This window comes from Maylandia zebra, linkage group LG5, assembly GCF_041146795.1.
Source record: "Maylandia zebra isolate NMK-2024a linkage group LG5, Mzebra_GT3a, whole genome shotgun sequence".
NCBI lineage: Eukaryota > Metazoa > Chordata > Actinopteri > Cichliformes > Cichlidae > Maylandia > Maylandia zebra.
In genome coordinates this window covers 38,545,150-38,564,596 of record NC_135171.1, presented here as the reverse complement: position 1 = coordinate 38,564,596, position 19,447 = coordinate 38,545,150, and the positions used below count along the sequence as shown (strand labels likewise).

At 40.3% G+C, this 19,447-nt stretch overlaps 2 protein-coding genes across 4 annotated transcripts; one reads left to right on the top strand and one right to left on the bottom strand.

Annotated features, from left to right (window-relative positions):
* The first annotated feature begins 530 nt into the window (after positions 1-530).
* Positions 531-12,989, top strand: tespa1 (thymocyte expressed, positive selection associated 1). Of its 3 annotated transcripts, none has more exons than XM_004547705.3 (12): positions 531-2,461; positions 3,316-3,498; positions 3,802-3,844; positions 4,751-4,791; positions 6,407-6,460; positions 8,189-8,228; positions 8,515-8,562; positions 8,670-8,765; positions 8,924-9,132; positions 9,265-10,433; positions 11,077-11,164; positions 12,462-12,989. In XM_004547705.3, exons 2-12 carry the CDS (start codon positions 3,360-3,362, stop codon positions 12,551-12,553), a joined length of 2,019 nt encoding a protein of 672 aa, XP_004547762.2. In that variant the 5' UTR covers positions 531-2,461; positions 3,316-3,359; the 3' UTR covers positions 12,554-12,989. The 3 variants fall into 3 exon arrangements, with proteins under 3 accessions (XP_004547762.2, XP_076740436.1, XP_004547761.2); XM_076884321.1 differs by having other exon boundaries at positions 532-2,461; positions 8,518-8,562; XM_004547704.5 differs by lacking the exon at positions 531-2,461 and adding an exon at positions 2,469-2,607.
* A 1,228-nt stretch (positions 12,990-14,217) lies between these two features.
* On the bottom strand, positions 14,218-19,288 carry tarbp2 (TAR (HIV) RNA binding protein 2). Its single transcript, XM_004547703.3, has 7 exons — positions 19,054-19,288; positions 17,139-17,453; positions 16,846-16,915; positions 16,628-16,745; positions 16,042-16,169; positions 15,611-15,806; positions 14,218-14,675 (listed from the first exon to the last, which is right to left on the bottom strand). The coding sequence occupies exons 1-7, from the start codon at positions 19,104-19,106 to the stop codon at positions 14,518-14,520; spliced, it is 1,038 nt and encodes a 345-aa protein (XP_004547760.1). The 5' UTR covers positions 19,107-19,288; the 3' UTR covers positions 14,218-14,517.
* Between the last annotated feature and the right edge of the window lie 159 nt (positions 19,289-19,447).

Sequence of the window (19,447 nt, the reverse complement as noted above, 5' to 3'; positions counted from 1 at the left end):
AGGAGAAAATGGCTCGCCTGTGGGAGGGCTTGTATTATTAGGATTCGTGAGGGGGCTGTCAATACGGCAGCACATGTGCCCGTGTAAACAGGAGAGAGAGGGTGGAGCCCATCCCCAGGCCAGTCCTGCAGCCACCCACCTCTGTGTGAACTCCATCACTGACACTTCTTCAATTAGACGCAGATATGAATACTTCTACCGACACACATTGATGCATGCATGACACCACCACACTCTGAACTGATCTAGCAGCACTAACTGAAGCATTCATGTAGTCTGGAAATAAATGGAGTGATACGATACCGTTAAAGAGAGGCTTTTCATCATATACTTTACTATGCAGACAATCATAACATCAGCTTTTTGTCCAGTATTAGCCCAGAAAGTAACATCACTACAGCATTTCATAAAATACAGTACTGTCCTTACAACAGATAAATAAAACTACAGCCTACATGCAAAATATCTGAAAAACTTGTAAATGTGGACCCACAGTTATTTTCAGAAACCATTGCTCCTGCGTTTCAATGGCACAGTTTGTTTTTTTAAATTAACAGTTTCTACATTAAGTGATTTTTTGTGAATATTTAAAGGAAAATACTAGATATGCATCATAGTGGAAAATGTTAACATTTATTTAAAACATGACTTTTACAGCTTTTTACCTGTAGGTGATTATTAAAAAGTAAGAATAATCAAATAAAAAATGTTATTTATTAATCAGGTGACAAATGTTGATTAATAAATAGCCTAAATCAGGGGTGGGCAATTCATTTTAAGGTTATAATAAAATTCAATAAATACTGGGCAGAACTGAGTTCAACTCATTCGTATCTTTACTGGTTTCATTAAATGACGCTTATTTTCACATTTTTTGTACTTTACTGCATGGATAGTCCTGATTTCTGAATACTCTAAATCCCAGGACTGCCCTCTTCTGACAAGAGACCTCTGATGTTGTGCGAGGAATCTGCAGGGTTACAGCTTCTTACAGCTCCTCTTACCACCACGATTACTTTGGGCTATTCCTCCACATCTGCTCCAGTTGTTCCTTCAGCTTCTGGTAGTTCTCTGTCTCCTCGTGCTCCTTCCCAATGTTGCTGTCTACTGGTATTACCACAGTCATCACTATGTCTGGTTGGTTGACCCGCAGCTGCTTGTCAGTCTGGAACTCAGAAGTCTCACAGGACATTAGGACCTTGCTGTTCTTGTAATCCATATGCAACACAGATGTTCCTGTACACTATCCCAGCCATTTGGTTGTATCTCTCAGGGTATGCAGTCCAAGCTTGTGTCTTGCATCCTGTTACTATGTGTTGGATAGTCTCTGGGGCGCCGTTGCACAGTCGGCAGTTTGGGTTCTGTCAGCTGTGGTAGAGTCCTGTCCTTTATGGTGCTTAGGGCCTGTTCATGTGCTGCCATGATCAGAGCCTCTGTGCTGTCCTGTAAGTCATCTTTTTCTAGCCGCTGGTAGGATTTCTGATGTCAGCTCCTTCTAATATATATATGAGCATCTCTGTCCAGAGGAGTGCAGTCCCAGAGTACCCAACATAATGTGCAGGACCTTCAGACTCCCAGGCCTCTGGTAGAAGACCTGGGCATAATGATTAGATGAATCAGACCCTTCAGGAGGATGGGCCCTATAGTTAGAGATTGTCACTATAGTCAAATTTAGAGGATACATCACATGTGTTAGTCAGTGCAAAAAATTATGCTAAAATGTCAAACTGGCATTAAGTGGCACACTGCACTGGGATGTTGGGGTGATGGCTACAAATGGCCTCTGTACTCCCATGGCATTAGCAAGGCTACACTTTTTTGGTGTCTTCATGGTACACTAAGATAGAGCAAATCTGCTTTTTCTTTTTCTATTTATGATTTTCAGCGACTCATTGCTCTTTAAGTAGTTTCCCAGCTGCATTGAGAACAACTACACACCTCGCAATAAAACGACTGAAGAAAATGATTGTGGGCCACTGGACGCAAAAATAATATTTATTTGTTTTGTAAAATTCAAATATCAAAGGAGAGGTGCAAAAAAAACAAGCACTATTTGCCTGTCATATGATTTGCATTCAAATCACTCGTGTCGCATCAGCTTTGCCTCTGACATTTCCACAGACCTGTCTGTGTTTTTGTTTCTGCAGGATGTGCAGCAGCTGCATCCCACGCTGATAAAACTTTTGTATTTCAGACGAGATGCAAAGTTACTTCCTACAAAGGCTTCTCAAACCGCTTCACCGCCAAGATCCGCGCATATTCAGCCCGACTTATAACTGACTGCTTTCGAAAGGAAATCACCAGAATCGTCGAGCGGTCGTTGATAAACGGGAGCCTGCTGGATGCAGTTTTAAGTGTTTTGTAAAGATTGCAGATGAAGTGTCTCGTATTTAAGTCGCCACATACAGGAAACGAGACAAAGAACGCCTCTGATACAGAACTGAAACCCGAGCCGATGAAGGTAAGGCTGCTTTTCGGTTGTCAGCATTGATTGAGCTCTAAGGCAGCATGTAGACGCTTCGCTGTAGCTGAATGGAGAAAATCTTACTCCGTCTCATTATCGAGAACACACATCCAACATACGGCTCCTGTAAGCTGTATTATTAAGTAAGTAAATAATTATTCTTAATTAGTATAATCATATATATTTAATGGTTTACATCTCATCGATAAATTTATCTAAACTACACTTGGTTTCCCTTACACATTAAAGTAAATTACGACCTTTAATTAATAATAACTGCTTTTACTTTGAAGGGATTTAGACTGAACTGTTAGTCAGTCATACTGAAGGCAACTAGAAGCGACCTTATATCATTTTCTATTATCTGTGTTTATATGTGGTTCGCACTGCTAAATTCACTTCATGAACATTTAACCATAACATACCAATTCTTAATGAATATTTATCTATACATGTTTTATATTGTGTCTGTTATCTTGTCTCCAGCTGTCCTGGAGGTACAATATTTCACCTGAACTGTTTGTCTGACTTTGATGAGCCTTAAGCAGTATAGTCTCTGAACTTAATGTCATAGCTAGATTGATTTGCGTGTAGCCACCTCATTTTTACTGCAATATCAAGTATAATCTATGCACAGATGTCTTAGAAACACTACTGATAAGGAAGCGGCTGTTAATATCCCTATGCAAAAATGGCTCAATTTTAATGAGAAGGGAAATATCACTGAAAATCCTGAATACAATTGACTTTAGAGTAAAGAGGTGTTCATTCTCCTAAAGTAAACATTAAAGCCTAACACTGTGTTGCTGCTTCAACATTTCATCCCCGGCTCTTTTGTTGCACCTTGGCAGCTTTGACAGAGCCATGTCCCCCGGCTGTCCTGTGAATTGAAGCGATGGAGAGCTCGTCCTCCACAGTGAGGCGGCGAGCATGGATCAACAGCAGCCGTCAGCGGGTCACTTTGGAAGACCCGGAAGGGCCTCTGTGCCCGTTCCCATCTGCCTCCATAGCGGACGATGATGTGTTCTCTGATGGTAAGAGCAGATTCTGGAACGTGGGAGGGATCGTCCTCCATGGTGGTTTATTATTAACTATCTTCAGCATACATCAAGTGACCAGCTGAACTTGAAGATACCTAAGTAGCTGGATACCCTGTTTATTGGGTAAAGAATAAATAGTGGGTTAAAAAATATATTTGTTGTGACCAATAGCAAAAATAACACGAGTTTATAACAGGATATACATGACAACAAGCGGCTAAGTGTCAGTTAATAATAGCACAATGCATGTGTTCCTTCAGTGGGGATCAGTCATAATCTTAAGTGCGATTTCCACAGGATGCCTTGCAGGAAAGATTGAGAACTGGCTTCTCAGCTGTGGGTAAGTCAACTTGTTTTACTGCTTGTTTTTCTTGTAAGATGATATTTTGAGCACTAAAGGACAAGTTGTAAGTCACTGGAAACTGGTTAACAAAGAGCAGCGCGTAGCAAGTGGAAACTCTCTGAAGTCAGGTGTTCCAGGAAGACGCTGCAGCAAGGCAGCCGCAGTATTGTTTTTCACCAAAGTCAACTTTGATGATGACTTATTATTGTTCCATTGGAAAAAAATAATTTTACAATGAACTTTAAACTATAAAACCAGTGCTCCGAACTGACCTTCTGCTGTCTTGGGAACACTTGTTTGCAGAAGATCAACCAGTGTTAAGTGTCACAGAAGGTACCTGTTACTGAGTATGATTAAAATATGTGGCCAGAGTATCAACATATAGATGTCTTCAGACGTAAGAATTTTTCATCACATACAAACTAAACCTCACAATTAACTTCTGCTGCTTCACTCTTTGTAATATTTCCTTATAGAAGAGGGAAAATGATATAACTAGGAGGAAATAATCATTTCCTTTTTTTCCCCATCAAACTGCTGCAAGGAACACAGACAGATTAGTTCACATTATGTCAGTTATCAAGAAGGAAGTTGCATTTAGTGGTCAATGAGTTTGCATAGTCTGCGTTTTCACTGAAATGGCCTGTAACACCAGAAAAGAGTACAGTAAAAGAAATAGGAGAGCGTAACCAGGCTAGTTTGAAGGAGTTATTACACCTACAAGAGGAAGCTGACAGATTCCAACAGTAAGTTGATTAAGAAGCAGCTCTCACGAGCTCTGGCAGTATCGTGCTGCAGATGAAGCTATCTATGCAAACTTAATCACTCGTTTGATAAAAGCATGACACTGATTGGATCTCACAGTGGGTGTGTTCATGTTTTAAATATTGGAATATTTTACAGGTCAGATGCCTGCTCAGAGAACAGCGGTCAGCTGAGTTTTGGTGAGTAGGAGCTGAAACAAACCTCAGCTTTAAAATATATTGGCATGCAGTATTACTTTTCATAATACTGCATACTGATACTTTTATCAGGGTTTCAGATTCTGATGTTATGTTATCAAATGTTTCTGTTGTCAGTGTTCTAAGGAGCTTGAAAAGAAAAGCGTCTGGACTTCTTTAACTTGCTTGAAGACGTTTCACCTCTCATCCGAGAAGCTTCTTCAGTTCTAAGGTCAAAAGGTGGAGAGTCCCAGATTTAAACCCAGTGGGAGTTTCCCCCCAAAGAGGGACAAAGGACCCCCTGATGATCCTCCACCTAATCACATGACCCAAGGTGTGAAAACAGGTGCAGGTCACAATCAGCCAGGGTTTCGGGTGAGCTCATTGTGAAACCTGGTTCCACCTTATCATGCGAATTCCTGAGGTCAGATGGCCCAGGATGTGAGTGGGCGTTAAGGCGTCTGGGAAGGGATCTCAAAACTTGATTATAGATGGCAGAGAGTTGGTGTCGTAAACCACCGCCTCTGTTCAAAGATGGTCGCTCGCAGTGGACATAAATGGCTTCTTTCACTCCTCTTTCAAACCATCTGTCCTCTCGTGTGAACATTGGCATCCTCGAAAGAGTGACCTTTGTCCTTTAGATGCAGATGGACTGCTGAGTCTTGTCCCGTGGAGGTGGCTCTTCTATGTTGTGCCATGCGCTTGTGAAGTGGCTGTTTGGTCTCTCTCAAATCTCTCCACATTGGCCATCTGACCTCAGGAAATCACATGATAGGTTGGGGGGAGGTTTCACAATGAGCTCACCCGAAACCCTGGCTGATTGTGACCCACATCCGTTTTCACACCTTGGCTCATGTGATTAGTAGTAGTAGTAGAGGATCATCAGGGGGTCCTTTGTCCCTCTTTGGGGGGAAACTTCCACTGGGTTTAAATCTGGGACTCTCCACCATTTGACCTTAGAACTGAAGAAGCTTCTTGGATGAGAGGTGAAACGTCTTCAAGCAACTTACAGAAGTCCAGACGCTTTTCTTTTCAAGCTCCTTAGACTACGATGACCTGGATGACTGAGAACCTGCACAGACATGTTGTCAGTGTTCCTAATTTGAGCTGTTTTTCATTCAAATGAATCACCGAACCTCAAGGAGTTTATTATGTTTAACTATTACACGCAACAGCATTGTTTGTTCTGAGATTTTAGCCTGTTGTTAGATAGATGGTAGGCAACCTGATGATGTCATTATAGCTGATACAGATAAGAACCTTCAGAGGCCAAAGATAAACCTGTGTGCCAACTTTGGTTGCTCAGCTCCTATTTACGTACATGTTTGCAGGACAACAAATAGACGGATGTTTTGTGTGTCATAGTACGATAATGAACTAAAGCTGTCAAAAGATTGTGGTGGAGTAAAAAGTAGAATTTGTTACTCCTTTGGAGATGCAGTAGGCGATTTTAAGTTTTAATTTGCACGAAAACGAAATGGTGAGGTAAAATACAGGTTTCTCATATTTGCTACATTCATAATAATGTACATGGAGGAAGTCTACATTACATTTTTAAAATTTATTTTAAAAGTATTTCTCATGTAATTATTCATGTCTGTGACTTTCTTGTCTTCAGAGTCTGTGCTCCAAGCCGGTAACTTTGCTGATGACCTGGGTCTTGGAGCAGATGGTAAGCATACGCTGTATATGTTCATGCATGGGAAGACAAATATACATGACTGCATGCATACTTAGTGTTATCCTAAAGGAATTTTAGGAATTACATAGATTTTTGCCTGGGGTTAGCTCTCTGTGTCAGCTCCCTAGTACAAAGAGTGTGCGATGTGCCACTGAGTCAGTGTGAGAATAGCAAAGGAGTGTTTCTGGATAATTCACATTGATTGACTGGAGATGTCAAAGGTCCTGCCCCTTGCTCTCTCTGCTAACTCTTCTAAATCAGACTGAGTGTTTGTCTTCACGTGACTGCATCTAACATATTAATTCCTGTTAAAGGAAAAAGGAAACTGCAGATAATGACAACCCCAGATATTTCTTGAAAATAGTTTTGCATTAATTTCCTGAAGACGTAGCCATAACCACTACTTTTCTCATATTCATCTGAAGATTAGTCAAGCCCTTAAACTAACCTTCATGTGTTCTCTGTACAAATGACGTAATAGTTGCTTACCCTTGTAAAAGACTAATAATAGAGCAGACTATATTACTTTAGGAAACTTGACTGTGCATCCTGATGTTTTTAAATCTCTGTTTATGTTCAAATTAGACTGAGCAGTTTATATGTCAGTGACACACCCAGTGTTGTGCAGTGCCATGAGGATGTTTTTTGAGAAAGCTTGAAAGATATTTTGTTTATAACTCTTATGTTATGTCATGAATGGGCACACTTATTAAAAAAAATACAACTTTACACATATACAGATTCTTATGGATCACATGGAGATCATATATGAAAAAACTGTTATATGATTGTTGTTGTAGGGGTTAAGCAACAACATTAATAACCACCTAGCGGATATTCGGACTCTGGAACAATAAGCTTAGTGGATTGTAAGCAAAGGTCACAGGTTTTAAGACTTGTTGCATAGACTGAACAAGAGGTCTGAAACATTCTTCAGATATTTTGGCCCATTTTTTCAGCAGTTTTTCAACAGTTGCTACAGATTTGTCGGCTGTAAATCTGTGATACAAATCTTCTGTTTCACTAAAACCCAAAGTTGCTATTATTGGATTGAGATATGGTAACTGTGGAGGCTCGTCCGGCCCCAACAACCATGTTACATTCAAAGTCACGTAAATCATCCCCATTCTGCTCAGTTTGAACTTCAGCAGGTTGTTTTCACCATGTCCACATGCCTAAATTTATTGAGTTGCTTATATGCGAATGACTGATAAGAAACTTGTGTTAATACGCAGCTGAAATTGTGTACCTAACAAAATTCCTTCTAATATTAAACAGATAATTCAACAAAAATACCAAAAACTAACTCACATATTTTCCACGTCTCTTACTGAAATAAAACTGAAACCATACAGTGTTCAAAGTACAAAGTTATTAAAGGTTTAAGCTGTCAAACAAAGAAAGCTCAGTCTTCATTTACACAGCCATTAATTAACAGAAGTTATTAATTTGAGACAGGTTGGTGTTGTTGCTTGTTAGAGATCTTGATTGTCCCTTTGCAGGAAGCATTGCATTAAATGAAGGAAGAGTAGCGCCGAAGGGGATTTTCTACATTTACTCACATCATAGAAATATATCTACAACTTTATATCCTCTGTAGCGTTTTGTCTTTCCTGATAAGTGAATTTCTTCCTTGAGCAACCCTGTGGTATTGTGCCTGGGGAAACTGTTGAACCCAGAGGTGTTGTAATTTATTTTAACATGCCTTCCTTGTTTCAGCTTCTGTGGTAGAAGATGGAGATGTTAAACCTGAGCCTGGGTGAGTAGTCAGCATATAAGCATGTAGTTATGGCAGTAGCAGCAAAACAGGAAAACAACAAATATTTGGTAAAGAACTGGTAGTCATAGGCATATAGCATAGGTGATCTTTACACTATATTAAAGGCATTTCTCATTTAATAATTTACTTGTAATATACAAAGCTTGCTGTGTGATTGTTGTCCATCATGTGACTTTATAATTTTACAAAATCAGTATTAGAGAAACGTAAATAAATGATCTAATGTTATTTATTTATAATTTTGTTTCACTGTGTGGTGACCAAGAAGCTTGGTGCGACAGCTGTCCTTCAGACAAAAGAGCAGGCTCACCAGGTCAGTGACCAACTCTTCCACACGTCAGAATAAACAGATCACGCACAAATAAAGGCTTTAACATGCAGGTTGGATGCAGTCTAACATCTGACACGTCTTATGTTCAGCACCCCACGTCAAGGACTATGTTTGCCATCAATGAACTTGGGCCACAGCATAACTTCTAGCTGCTTCTCTGCCTCAACCTGGAAAAGTACATCAACGTAAGGATTTAGTATTCGCCAAATTTTCAAAAATGGTTTTCAGATGACATGGTATACACCATTTCTAACATATTATTCACTATAGTGGTTGCATCTTTGATGCTTTGATGATTACATTAGCTGTAATACAACATTTTCTCTCCTTTTTCTCACACTAGTATATCAGATGTCCTCGAGTTGTGTTCAGAGGATGCAGAGGAGACTTTGTATGAGCTGGGTTTTGGCTGTGAGGAGCCACAGGTTACTGTGCGCATCCCTCCTCGTTTCTTTACCTTTCCTTCTCAGGCTCAGGGCATCAACTTCCGACTCTTCTTGGATTCACAAATAAGGCGGATAAGAGAAGAAGACCCCAGCCTCTCTCTTGCTAGTAAGACTATCTAGTTGTAGTTCTTCTGTTGGTTAGCTTGCTTTGACTTCTGTAGCTGTAATCTGTATATAATTATTTGATCTGTGATAAGGTAAATTATATCCATTTATATAAGTCTCTTGATTCCCATAGGTCGTTTCAGACAGGTTCAAGTGCTGACAGCAATGGCCAACGCTTTCTATTCCCTGTACTCCCACGTGTCCCGCACTCCTCTCCAGAAACTGTCCACACCGGAGTTTACCTTCTCTTCCTCTGTGCAGAGGATCGAACGGTTCAGAAGCAGCATTCGAAGTGAGCCACGCTCTCCGGTAGAGAGGCTGAAGGACACTGTCAATAAGATGTGTCTCTACACGGGCTCTCCCCGGGGGTCTGACTCCACCTCTCCACAGCCTTCACCCAGGAAAAGATCCAGCCTGCCAGAAGTTGTGGATATAGTGTGGAAAAACAAGAGTGGAGTTAACAAGAAGCTGGATTTGGAGGAATGTAATAGCAATAATTCAGCTATGGATGTTAACCAGATCACAGACGGTGAAAATGGGCTGGAAACTCAACAGTCAACGACGGACATGGAGATTCTCGAGGACAGAAATAAAACCTGTGAAACGGAGATGGGGGATGATAATAAACAGCCAAAGGATGTTGACTCTGGTGAAAATGACTCCATGACTCAGGGTGTAAGAACATCTGTAGCATCATCATTATCAGAAGAAACTGTCATAGAAACCGACTCTGAATCATTTTCATGTCAGCCAGAGCCAGACTCATGTTTGACACAAACTAACAAAAGGACAGCGGAACTAAAGCCTGTTGCCAAGGTTACATACGATTTAATTTGCCCCCAGATAGTCGAGAGTGTACACCGGGCACCTTTTTGCAGTCAAAGGACACACAGTCCGGAAAGTTTGACTCCCCCAGAGAGAGAAAGCACAGATAAATCCTGTTCTGTATCACACAAATTCAGTCTACAAGCCTCCGTGACAAAGTCTAACCTGAATTCACACACAGACGATGTTGCCTCTTCAGGTGAGGCCACGCGGGGGGACGCATCTAGATCACTTCCTGTCTCGGAACCCAGTGGTAGCTACACTCATTACTGCATAACTGTGACTGGCTGGGAAGGCGATGATGTGCCATCCTCTTCTTCGAAAACATCAGATTCTAGTCATGCTTCGCATGGTTTCTATGGTGAGAAAAAGTCTCCTTCAGAGAAGCAAGGACAGTTTCTGAATCCTCTGATGCATCAGAGCCTGGGCAAGCTCTCCAGTAACCTTCAGCAGGTTAATTCCTTTGAGCTGGAAGAGGTACAGTAGTTTTACAATAGGCTTCATGTCGCTTGTTATCTCAGCACTACCATTTGAAAAGAGTTTAACAATGCTTGGCTGACTTTCATTAAACAAAAGCAAACTGAGTACGTCACAAACTGATTCAGTAAACATTTTCCAAACAGGCTCAAGTCATCATAATCATCATGATGAAAATGGTATAAATGGATATAACAAAATGATCAAATTATTACTCAAAAGCAATCTCACCTTCAAATATTCCATATGTTCTTTCCTCTGATAATGTTTGGTATTGGCGATGAACCATTTATGATTCATAATACGTGGGTGTTTTGTGTTGCTCACTTTGACCCAGAATACAGCCTGCATTAGGAATATGTCTTGCGCTTACATTTTTTCTCTTTCAAAAGGATTTTGATCATTGATTATTGTTTGTTATGTAAAGAAAAACAGGCCAAATAACAATATTATTTATCAGAAGTATTGAAAACCTAACCAAATGATACAAAAGAGGCTCTTATATTCACTTATATTTGGCTTCAAACACTGTATAGTGATAGACATCTATGATGCAATGACTTCTTCAGCTCTTGCTGTGTGTTATTGTTCATGAAATTATTTTTAAACAGTTACTAAGCAGGCATTCCCCTTGTCTTTTTAGGTGCATAGTGCAGGAGAGGAAGACTTGGGACAGTCAGAAACTCCAAGAACTACAACCTCACCATTTTCAAAAAAACATCCATACAAAGGTACCCTGTGTGCTCACATCTCATTTGAGGAACTTGACTTTTATTTTGTGAACACAGTTTATGGGAATTTGACTTGTCACAGTTTTAAAATAGCTGTTTGCAGTTAGCAGTGGTCATAAACTCGCTGACAGAAAAAAAAAAAGATGCACACAGTTATAACAGTTAAAATGTGTGAAGTCAAAGGGTGTTACCATGTAACACTGCTCAGCTACATGTGAATAAACTTTGAGCTTACTGGAGGTCTTGTGTTGAGGTCAAATGAGGAACTGAGTAATTCAGGCAAACCCAGGTATAAAAATATACACTACTCGTGCTGGGTTGGACCCCTTTTTGTCTTGAGAACTGCCGTAATTCTTCACAGATTCAGTAAGGTGCTGAAAGCCTGCCTCAGACTTTCTATATTGAAATGACAGTACTGCGCACATCTGTGATGGGAATCTCCCATTCAAGCACATCCCAAAATGCTGTGTTGCACTGAGATCGGGTGTGTGTGGAGGTCATTTCAGTACAGCGAACCCACAGGGATTTGAGCTTTGTGACGTGGTGGTGGAAGCAGCCATCAGTAGATGGGTACGTTGGAGTTATAAAAGGATTGTCAGGAGCAAACAATGCTTAGTTCATACTAAGGGGGCCAAAGTGTGCCAAGAAAGTATCACCCACACCATTACACCACCACAGGTCTAAACCACTGATGCAAGGCAGGATGGATCCGTGCTTTCATGTTGTTTACATCAGAATCTGACCACACCATAGGAAGGTTCAATGCTTCAATGTCCGATGTGTTGTGTGTTCAGAGATGCTCTTCTGCAAGGCCATTCTCCTCTGACATCCACAAGGAATTTTTCACCCACATAATTGCTGCTCACTGGTTATTGTCTTTTTTTTGCACCATTCTCTGTAAACCTTAGAAATGCAAAGAGCAGCCCATCTGGCACCAACAACCACGCCACGCTTCATATCACTTAATCTAAATCACCTTTCTTGCCCATTCTGATTGTCATTGTGAACTTCACTAGGTCACCTTGATCATGTCTGAACATGAACATGCCTGACTTGCAGCCATGTGATTAGTCAATTAGATAAATGTGTTAATGACTGGTCGTACCTGCTAAAGTGGCTGGTGTGTGAATGTTTGAGCATGAATATGAATTCAGCATCACATGAGAGCTTGACAGATGTGTACACAAGTAGCTCTGCAGGTGTGTGTTTCTGTGCCTATGTAGGTCAGTGTGCTGCTGCACTTGTGCTGCACTTCCCAGAGTTTGGAGAACATATCTGTGTTTGCTCCCTCGTATAGGTGAAGTGGTCCGCGGTGACAGTATGCAGTCGGACAGCAGCGGCTACGCAGACGAAGAAGTCAGCCCCTCATCAGACAGACACAGCAGATGACAGAAAGCTCATGCAAACAGCATGTACGGCAGTGCCTGAGTTTGTGAAACTCTGCCGAGGACTTCCTATCAAAATAAAATCATCGTACTGTAAGACTTGCTCATGTCACGATTTTAAAGGTTTTTTTCAGTGAGAATATTTTTGAACAAAGTATTAAGTTTTTCCATTGTGCTCATATTTAACAAAGATTATTGTATTCTTAATAAGTAGACAGTGGAAAATCTTTTATTTAAATGGCAATCTAGTCATAATACAGGTGAAAGGCTGCATTTCAAAGATTATTCCTGTGGAGCTAACGTTTTACTTCCATTTATTGTTTTTGTATCACAGCAGAGGAGCATCACAAGTTTAATGTCAGCATCACCATCAGTTTCATGCACCTTGAACTCAGTGTCAGTGTGAATAAAACTACACAAATGTGTCCATCCTGCATTGAGCGACAGACGTTTTCTGTAGTAGTGCAAAAAATAATTTTATTAAATGACTTCACAGCATTTTACCAACTAACAGCTACAGTAAGGCAAGGTGAAGTGACACAACAGGCAGTTACACTGAATACTCTGGAAGCGAGTCATCAGCTTTTATGTGGAAACTTATCAGTCACATCAACAGAAAAACAAGGGGATTGTTTTAATACTTTTGGAAGTCCACATGACATGATGGCTTTGTCTGGTGTGTGATATTGAAAGCTTAACACACGAGAGTGAGTTTAATGTTGAGAAGAACAAACATTTATTATAAAACTCACTGTACCGCTTCCTTTTTCTGCCAACACATAGCTGTGTCTTTATCGCAACAGAAATGAATTTACAAACTTAACGTAAAGTGTGAGAAAGAAAAGAAATTAGACTGTGACACATCATGAAACTACGTGAGGGCAATTCATAACGGAGTTTCCAAAATATTAATGTTCTTTAGAAAACATAGCCAAACATTCAGAGCACAGCGCAGCAGACAGTCAGCTTTAATTTGGGGGTTTTAAATGTAAGAGCCTCTAACAGTGTTTTGGGGGTTGCTTAGCTTTGTTTGTTTGGAAAGTTAAAAAAAAGGTTTGCTTACACGGCAAAAGTAGTCGTTCTGAAACATAATAGACTAATTTATGTCACTGCGTAACGGACTGATGTAAAGCCAGCATGGAGGCTAGTTTGACACATCATGAGTAATGGGAAGCTGCCTTTGCTGAATCTTACAGTAAAACTATTTTACTCCTCTGAAGACCCAGTGACATGCTTTTATTTCCATGGAAACAGCAATGTGAAACATTTCATTAAATAAAACCATTTTCAACTCCCTGATTTAACATCAAAGTTACCTTAAAAAGCCCAGAACATTAAAAACATTATCAAGACACTGGGATTTCAGATACCACTGTGTCAGTTCAACTGACCAATTAGAACATATGGGGGAGGGGTGGGGGGGTCTATTGTAAAGGCCGCACAATAATATAAGTGGACTGTTTCAGAGAGAGGGCGACAAAAGGTGTAGCCACAAATAATGTGTTTATTAAACATTAAATCATATAAACCTAATCTAACAGACCCAAACAAAGAACTAGCATGTGACAGGGGGGCTATTTTCATACTAAAACCAACATTTTTTAACACTTGTGTGTAAAATGGTTAATCTTCAAGATGATTGTCCTATGACAATAACTCAGCAGCACCATTTATAAATTCAGATGAAAACAACTAGGGTGATATAAAAAAGTAAAAATACATAATTAGTGATAAATATTGTAAATGTCAAGTGATTTTTTTGGGGGGGGGCAACTAAATCTTCATTGGCATCATCAATAGGACTTTTAAAAAATCTCGGGGCATAAAGAGTCTTCATTTCTAAATTTGAGGTAATTCATGTTATTTGAGTTCATCACAAAAGTGCCTCCGTCATCCAAAGTAGAAATTTATGATGGCATTTTGTAGTGGTGAGTTCAAGTCTGTGAGGGAGGGGGGCTGACACGCTCGTCATTTCCCTCCTGCCATGATTTTGAGGTACTGCAGTGCATTGTGGGCTGCGTTGGCTCGGGCACCATCTATGTTTGGGGCGAAGCCGTGACACACGGTGATTGGCTGCGTGGAGAGCTCCACGAGACACTGACACAGGCCGCTGAGACTGCGCTCCTCTGAGAACAGAAGGAACAAAATACAAAATCACGAGTTTCATTTTTATTATAAAATTGATATTTACAGGATTGCTGCTACTTTTTAAATAATATCATAACATATGTGTGGTGTACTTCAGAATGAAAGATTTGACAGTTAACATTGTTATTAATACTGTACATCTAATTCAATGTACCGTTATCATATACAGGCATAATAATAATATGATCAAAACTACTGTAACTAAAACATATATAAGAATATAGTAATAACTACCCTCATCTACTGCGTACTTTAAGAAAAACTAACACTTTTGTCACGATTACATAGATCATATAGTTTGCAGAAGATAAAATAATGACCGTGACAGGTTTTAATACTAAAAAAAAGAAAGAAAATGTGTGTTAATTACACAAATAAATCGAGCAGAGATAACAAACAAATGCCAATAATTCGATTCATTAATGTAAATCTGCTACGTTAAACTGTTGTTTCGGTGAAGAGCTTTAAGCGCCTTGTGATTTGGCGCTATATAAATAAAATTGAATCGAATTGAAACTGTCCACATTAAAAAAATGGTTCTACATAAAACCAAGATAACAAGCAGCTGCAGGCTACTTCCTCAATATCTGGTGACAGTAATAACGACCACAACACAGCTTGCCTTTTTTTTATGGGCATGACATCAAAATCTACCCTGTATCCTCTGCAAGTGCGTGCAGATGGTGCAAACCAGATGTGAAACAGTAAGAGGCTTTCACAACCTAACAGATCTTAAGCAGCGCAGTGAAAACTCCACTGAATTACCATATTTAACAGATACTAACAAAAATGCAGCTCTTCCCGTCAGCAGGCGCATCAGCAGCGGCTCTTTACGCTTTGTATACCATCCTCCTTTTAACGAGAATGCAAGAACGCAAGAGAGAAGTGTGACAGGTACGGTCTGTGAACTCACCAAGGTCCAGGTAGCTGACATCAAAGCGCTGCTCCAGAGACAGTTCACTCAGCAAAGAGCAGAAGTTGGAATCAGAGGGCATGCCCAGAGGGTGGCTGCGGAGTTGGAGGATCTTCTCACCGGCAGAGTTACGCAGAGAATCCCACGTGCAGCTGAAGCCTTTACTTTTACCCGACTCCGCTCTGCTGCCCATGTTCTGTGCATGCAGGAATTAATGGACAATGTCATTACGTGCAATAACCATGAGACAGAAGAGTAACAACAGAGCATATGAATCAGAGATTATGCTAAATTAATAATGCTTCAGGAAATACAGAAAAATGAAATTTACAAAAATAGTTTGTTACTACGTAGAAGTGAACTAAACTCTAATTCCTCTAATGATGCTTAATAAACATTTGTCAGTCAGTGTAACAGCGTTTGATTCCCACCATAGTAAATGTATCATCTTCGGCATCAGGATCATTGCTGGTCCTCATATCTACGGGGACATCATGTATGCGTGACAACATCTTAGCTGCTGCGTTTCTCTTGGCTAGCTTCTTAGATGTACCACTTCCTGGAGAGGAAGAGGAGATTGCATCAGAAACCAAAGGATGTGCTTGATATCTCTTAAGTTTTCATGCTTTAAGAGAGTAAGTCAAGGAACGTCACAACTTAGTTGACCAGTGTGAAAGGTGTAACAAAAGATATATGATTTTGCTCAGTTTTATTAAGCTGTTTTCTATCAATAATATTTCATTAGTGAACACACACACACCCACACACAAAATTGTGTTTTCATGTCTTTGTGGGGACATCTAATTGACACAATGCTTTTCCTAGCAGCTTACCTTAACCATTAAAATTGAATGCCTAACCCTAACTGTAACCCTGACACTAAAACCACATTTTGAGTCTCAAAAATGAAACTCGTGGGTCAGGCATTTTGTCCCCACAAAGATATGTAAGCATGGTACACACATACACACATACACACGCGCACGCAGGCTGAGAGATTGAAACAAAGCAACGTACCGATTTCTACAAATCTCTCCACTCTGCAGGTCATGGTGAACTCTTTGCGATGTGCTGGACCAGACTCTTGAGTGACCGTGTACTCTGGCAAACGCCATCCTTTCTGCACCACCAGCTCCTGACAGAACAAAGTAAAAAAAGAAACCAAAAGTTGGAAAATTTATAAGCCGCAGAAATAATGAGAGCAAAATGAAACCTTGGTAGCTGTCTGCGTTTACCTGCAGAGCCCCTACAGGGTTGCATTCAGACTGCTGTGAAGTGCCTGTGGTCTTCATCTCTGACTGGGCACTACACAGAGGTTGAGAAAAAACAAAAAAGGAAACAATGAAACCACACAACGCTCTATCTTACTCTTGTTAAGTGTTGAAATGCTCTTCATAACATTCAGGCTGGCCTGCTTATTAGATGTTTAAAGCAGACTAAGCTGTATGGATAAACATTTTTAAATAATTTTAACTGTAATGAGGTTGTTTTATAAGAAAATAAATAAAAATTAAACAGAAAAACTGACCCATCTGCATCAGTAGACACATCAACCCCAATAAACCCGTCTACTCCAATACCAACTCCAGCAGGACCTCCGAGGCCTCCCTTTAGCATCTTCAGAGCAGCCTCAGCTGCTTTGTGCTTGGCTGCCTTCTTGCTGGGCCCCTGGCCGGTGCAGCTGATCTCTCCAACGGAGACGCGGAACGTGAAGTTGGGCTGGTGGGCCTGTCCCTCGGCCTTCAGCAGGTCATACACTGGGGTCTTGCCTATCCGCGTTCCATACTCCTGCAGCAGACTGATGGGCGTCTTTCCGGGATTCACAGCCAGCATTTGCTCAATACTACATAAGAGAAAAACCTCGCATGAGACAGACTCTCCAGAAACACCTTTTCATGCAAACAAGAAAAATAATTGTATATAGGGTTTAATATACTGTGTGTAACTTCATAGTTTTACTTTGTTATTTCTTATTTATTTTTATTTTCATTTTTATATCTATATTTATTTTATTTTTTAATCACTCTAGTTTTTTATTCCATTAAAAAATTAAAACAAAAACTATTAGGAGAGTAAAAATCTCACTAAATATTACGGGGAACTATATTTTTGATACTTTTTCTATATATTTTGAATTCTCTGTCTTCAAATTAGAGTTACAGAAACAATTACAGTTACATATATCTATGCTTATATTCACCAATTAAAGGAGATTTTAATTCCCCTGAAACTTGACAGAAATATCAAATAATGTTGACAGAAGAGTAGAATAAAAAAATGAAGTAAAAAGAAGAAAAATGCAATGATTTCAAAGTCTGATCTGTATAAAAATATATGGCTGCAAAAATGATCATAAAACATCTGTGCAAAGTTGTGCTTCATTCTCACTGGAGAAACCAAACAGCCACTTCATAAATGCACGGCACAACACAGAAGAGCCACCTCGACAAGACAAGACTCAGCTGTACGTCTGCATCTAAAGGTCAAAGGTCACTCTTTCAAGGATGTCAATATTCACATTTTGGACAAAGAAGACAGTTTGAAAGAGGAGTGAAAGAAGCCATCTATTTGAAGCACCATTTTTGAACTCTCTGCCACCTATAGTGTAGTTTTGCGATCTCTTCCCATGTAACTCACATGATAGGGTGAAGCAATGTCTCACAGTGGGTTCACCCGAAACCTCTGCTGATAATGACCAACACCCTGTTTCACATCTTGGCCCATGTGATGAGGCACATGATCAACAGTTGCTTACAATCTAGGACTTTCCAGCATTTGGTCTTAGAACTGACGTAGCTTCTCAGATGAGAGGTAAAACATCTTCAAGAAACTCAAAGAAGTCCAGTCCCTTTTCTTTCCAAGGTCCTTAGATTACGATGACCTGGACGACTGAGAACCTACACAGACATTTCTTTCTCAAGCCTTCAAGTGCAAGCTGTCCACAGTAATGTGCTTTAATAATGAATAATTCAGTGTTACAACTAGATAAGCTCTATGGAGCTCAGGTCCTCAAACATGGATAGACTTAGACCAAAAAAACAAACAAAAAAACCTTTTAGTGGAGATTTCCTGTTTAATGCACGTGCTGTAGATCAATACAGCCATCGCTGATCTAATTATTCATTAATAGTCACTTTCTATGGGAAAGGGGAAGCTTACAAAAGTTTTCAGTGTGAGTGTAGCCACTTTATTATCGGAGAGTCTGAACACAGTGTGGAAACTGAGTAAAACACCACGAATGTCACCAAAGTCTCCAGCAGCCCCGATGCCGTCATTCTGGCGTCACAGTTTTGCAACATGCAGCTGTCAGGAAAAAAAATGCTAGCAGCTCGTGTTTACAGCTCTGTTTCTGAAACCCTACTAAAAGCCAGCCTTCCCGTCTTGTTTGTTACTGGAGGAGGAGTGTGGTGGTCTCACCGGGGGAGCTGTTAGCTTAGCTTTACCTGGAGCACCCGGAGTTTCTCTTCCAGCTGTCCGATGCTGTCTCGTCGTTCATTCCCTATTTCACGCAGACAGAGCCGGTCGGTTTCGGATGGCAGATCCCCCCCACCAAAACAGACACTTGCTTTCATCAGACGCTGTTTATTGTTCCCCCTTACAGATGATGAGGCGACGGCATAAAGCAAAGCCCCCCCGTCACTGCCGCCCCGACAGACTACAATAGCGGAGTCCTCTGGCGCGATGATATGACGTCATCGGCTCACTGCGAAACATCTGTTTTGGCACATTTAACGTTGAGATTTCACGAAACATGTCTTTCTATGGATGGTACAGACAGAAGTAAACAACAGGCGTCAATCCAAGTATTTATGCACATTAGAGAGGTAAAAGATTCAG

What these genes read in the sequence shown, in the direction of transcription:
- tarbp2 (XM_004547703.3), bottom strand. Translation starts at nt 19,106, where the DNA reads ATGAACGACGAGACAGCATCGGACAGCTGGAAGAGAAACTCCGGGTGC. An exon ending in AGAAACTCCGGGTGCTCCAG is followed by an intron (nt 17,454 to 19,053) that starts GTAAAGCTAAGC and finishes TCTCTTATGTAG; the next exon opens with TATTGAGCAAATGCTGGCTG. An exon ending in GTGTCTACTGATGCAGATGG is followed by an intron (nt 16,916 to 17,138) that starts GTCAGTTTTTCT and finishes ACCTCTGTGTAG; the next exon opens with TGCCCAGTCAGAGATGAAGA.
- tespa1 (XM_004547705.3), top strand. Translation starts at nt 3,360, where the DNA reads ATGGAGAGCTCGTCCTCCACAGTGAGGCGGCGAGCATGGATCAACAGC. An exon ending in AACTGGCTTCTCAGCTGTGG is followed by an intron (nt 3,845 to 4,750) that starts GTAAGTCAACTT and finishes AATATTTTACAG; the next exon opens with GTCAGATGCCTGCTCAGAGA. An exon ending in ACCTGGAAAAGTACATCAAC is followed by an intron (nt 8,766 to 8,923) that starts GTAAGGATTTAG and finishes TTCTCACACTAG; the next exon opens with TATATCAGATGTCCTCGAGT.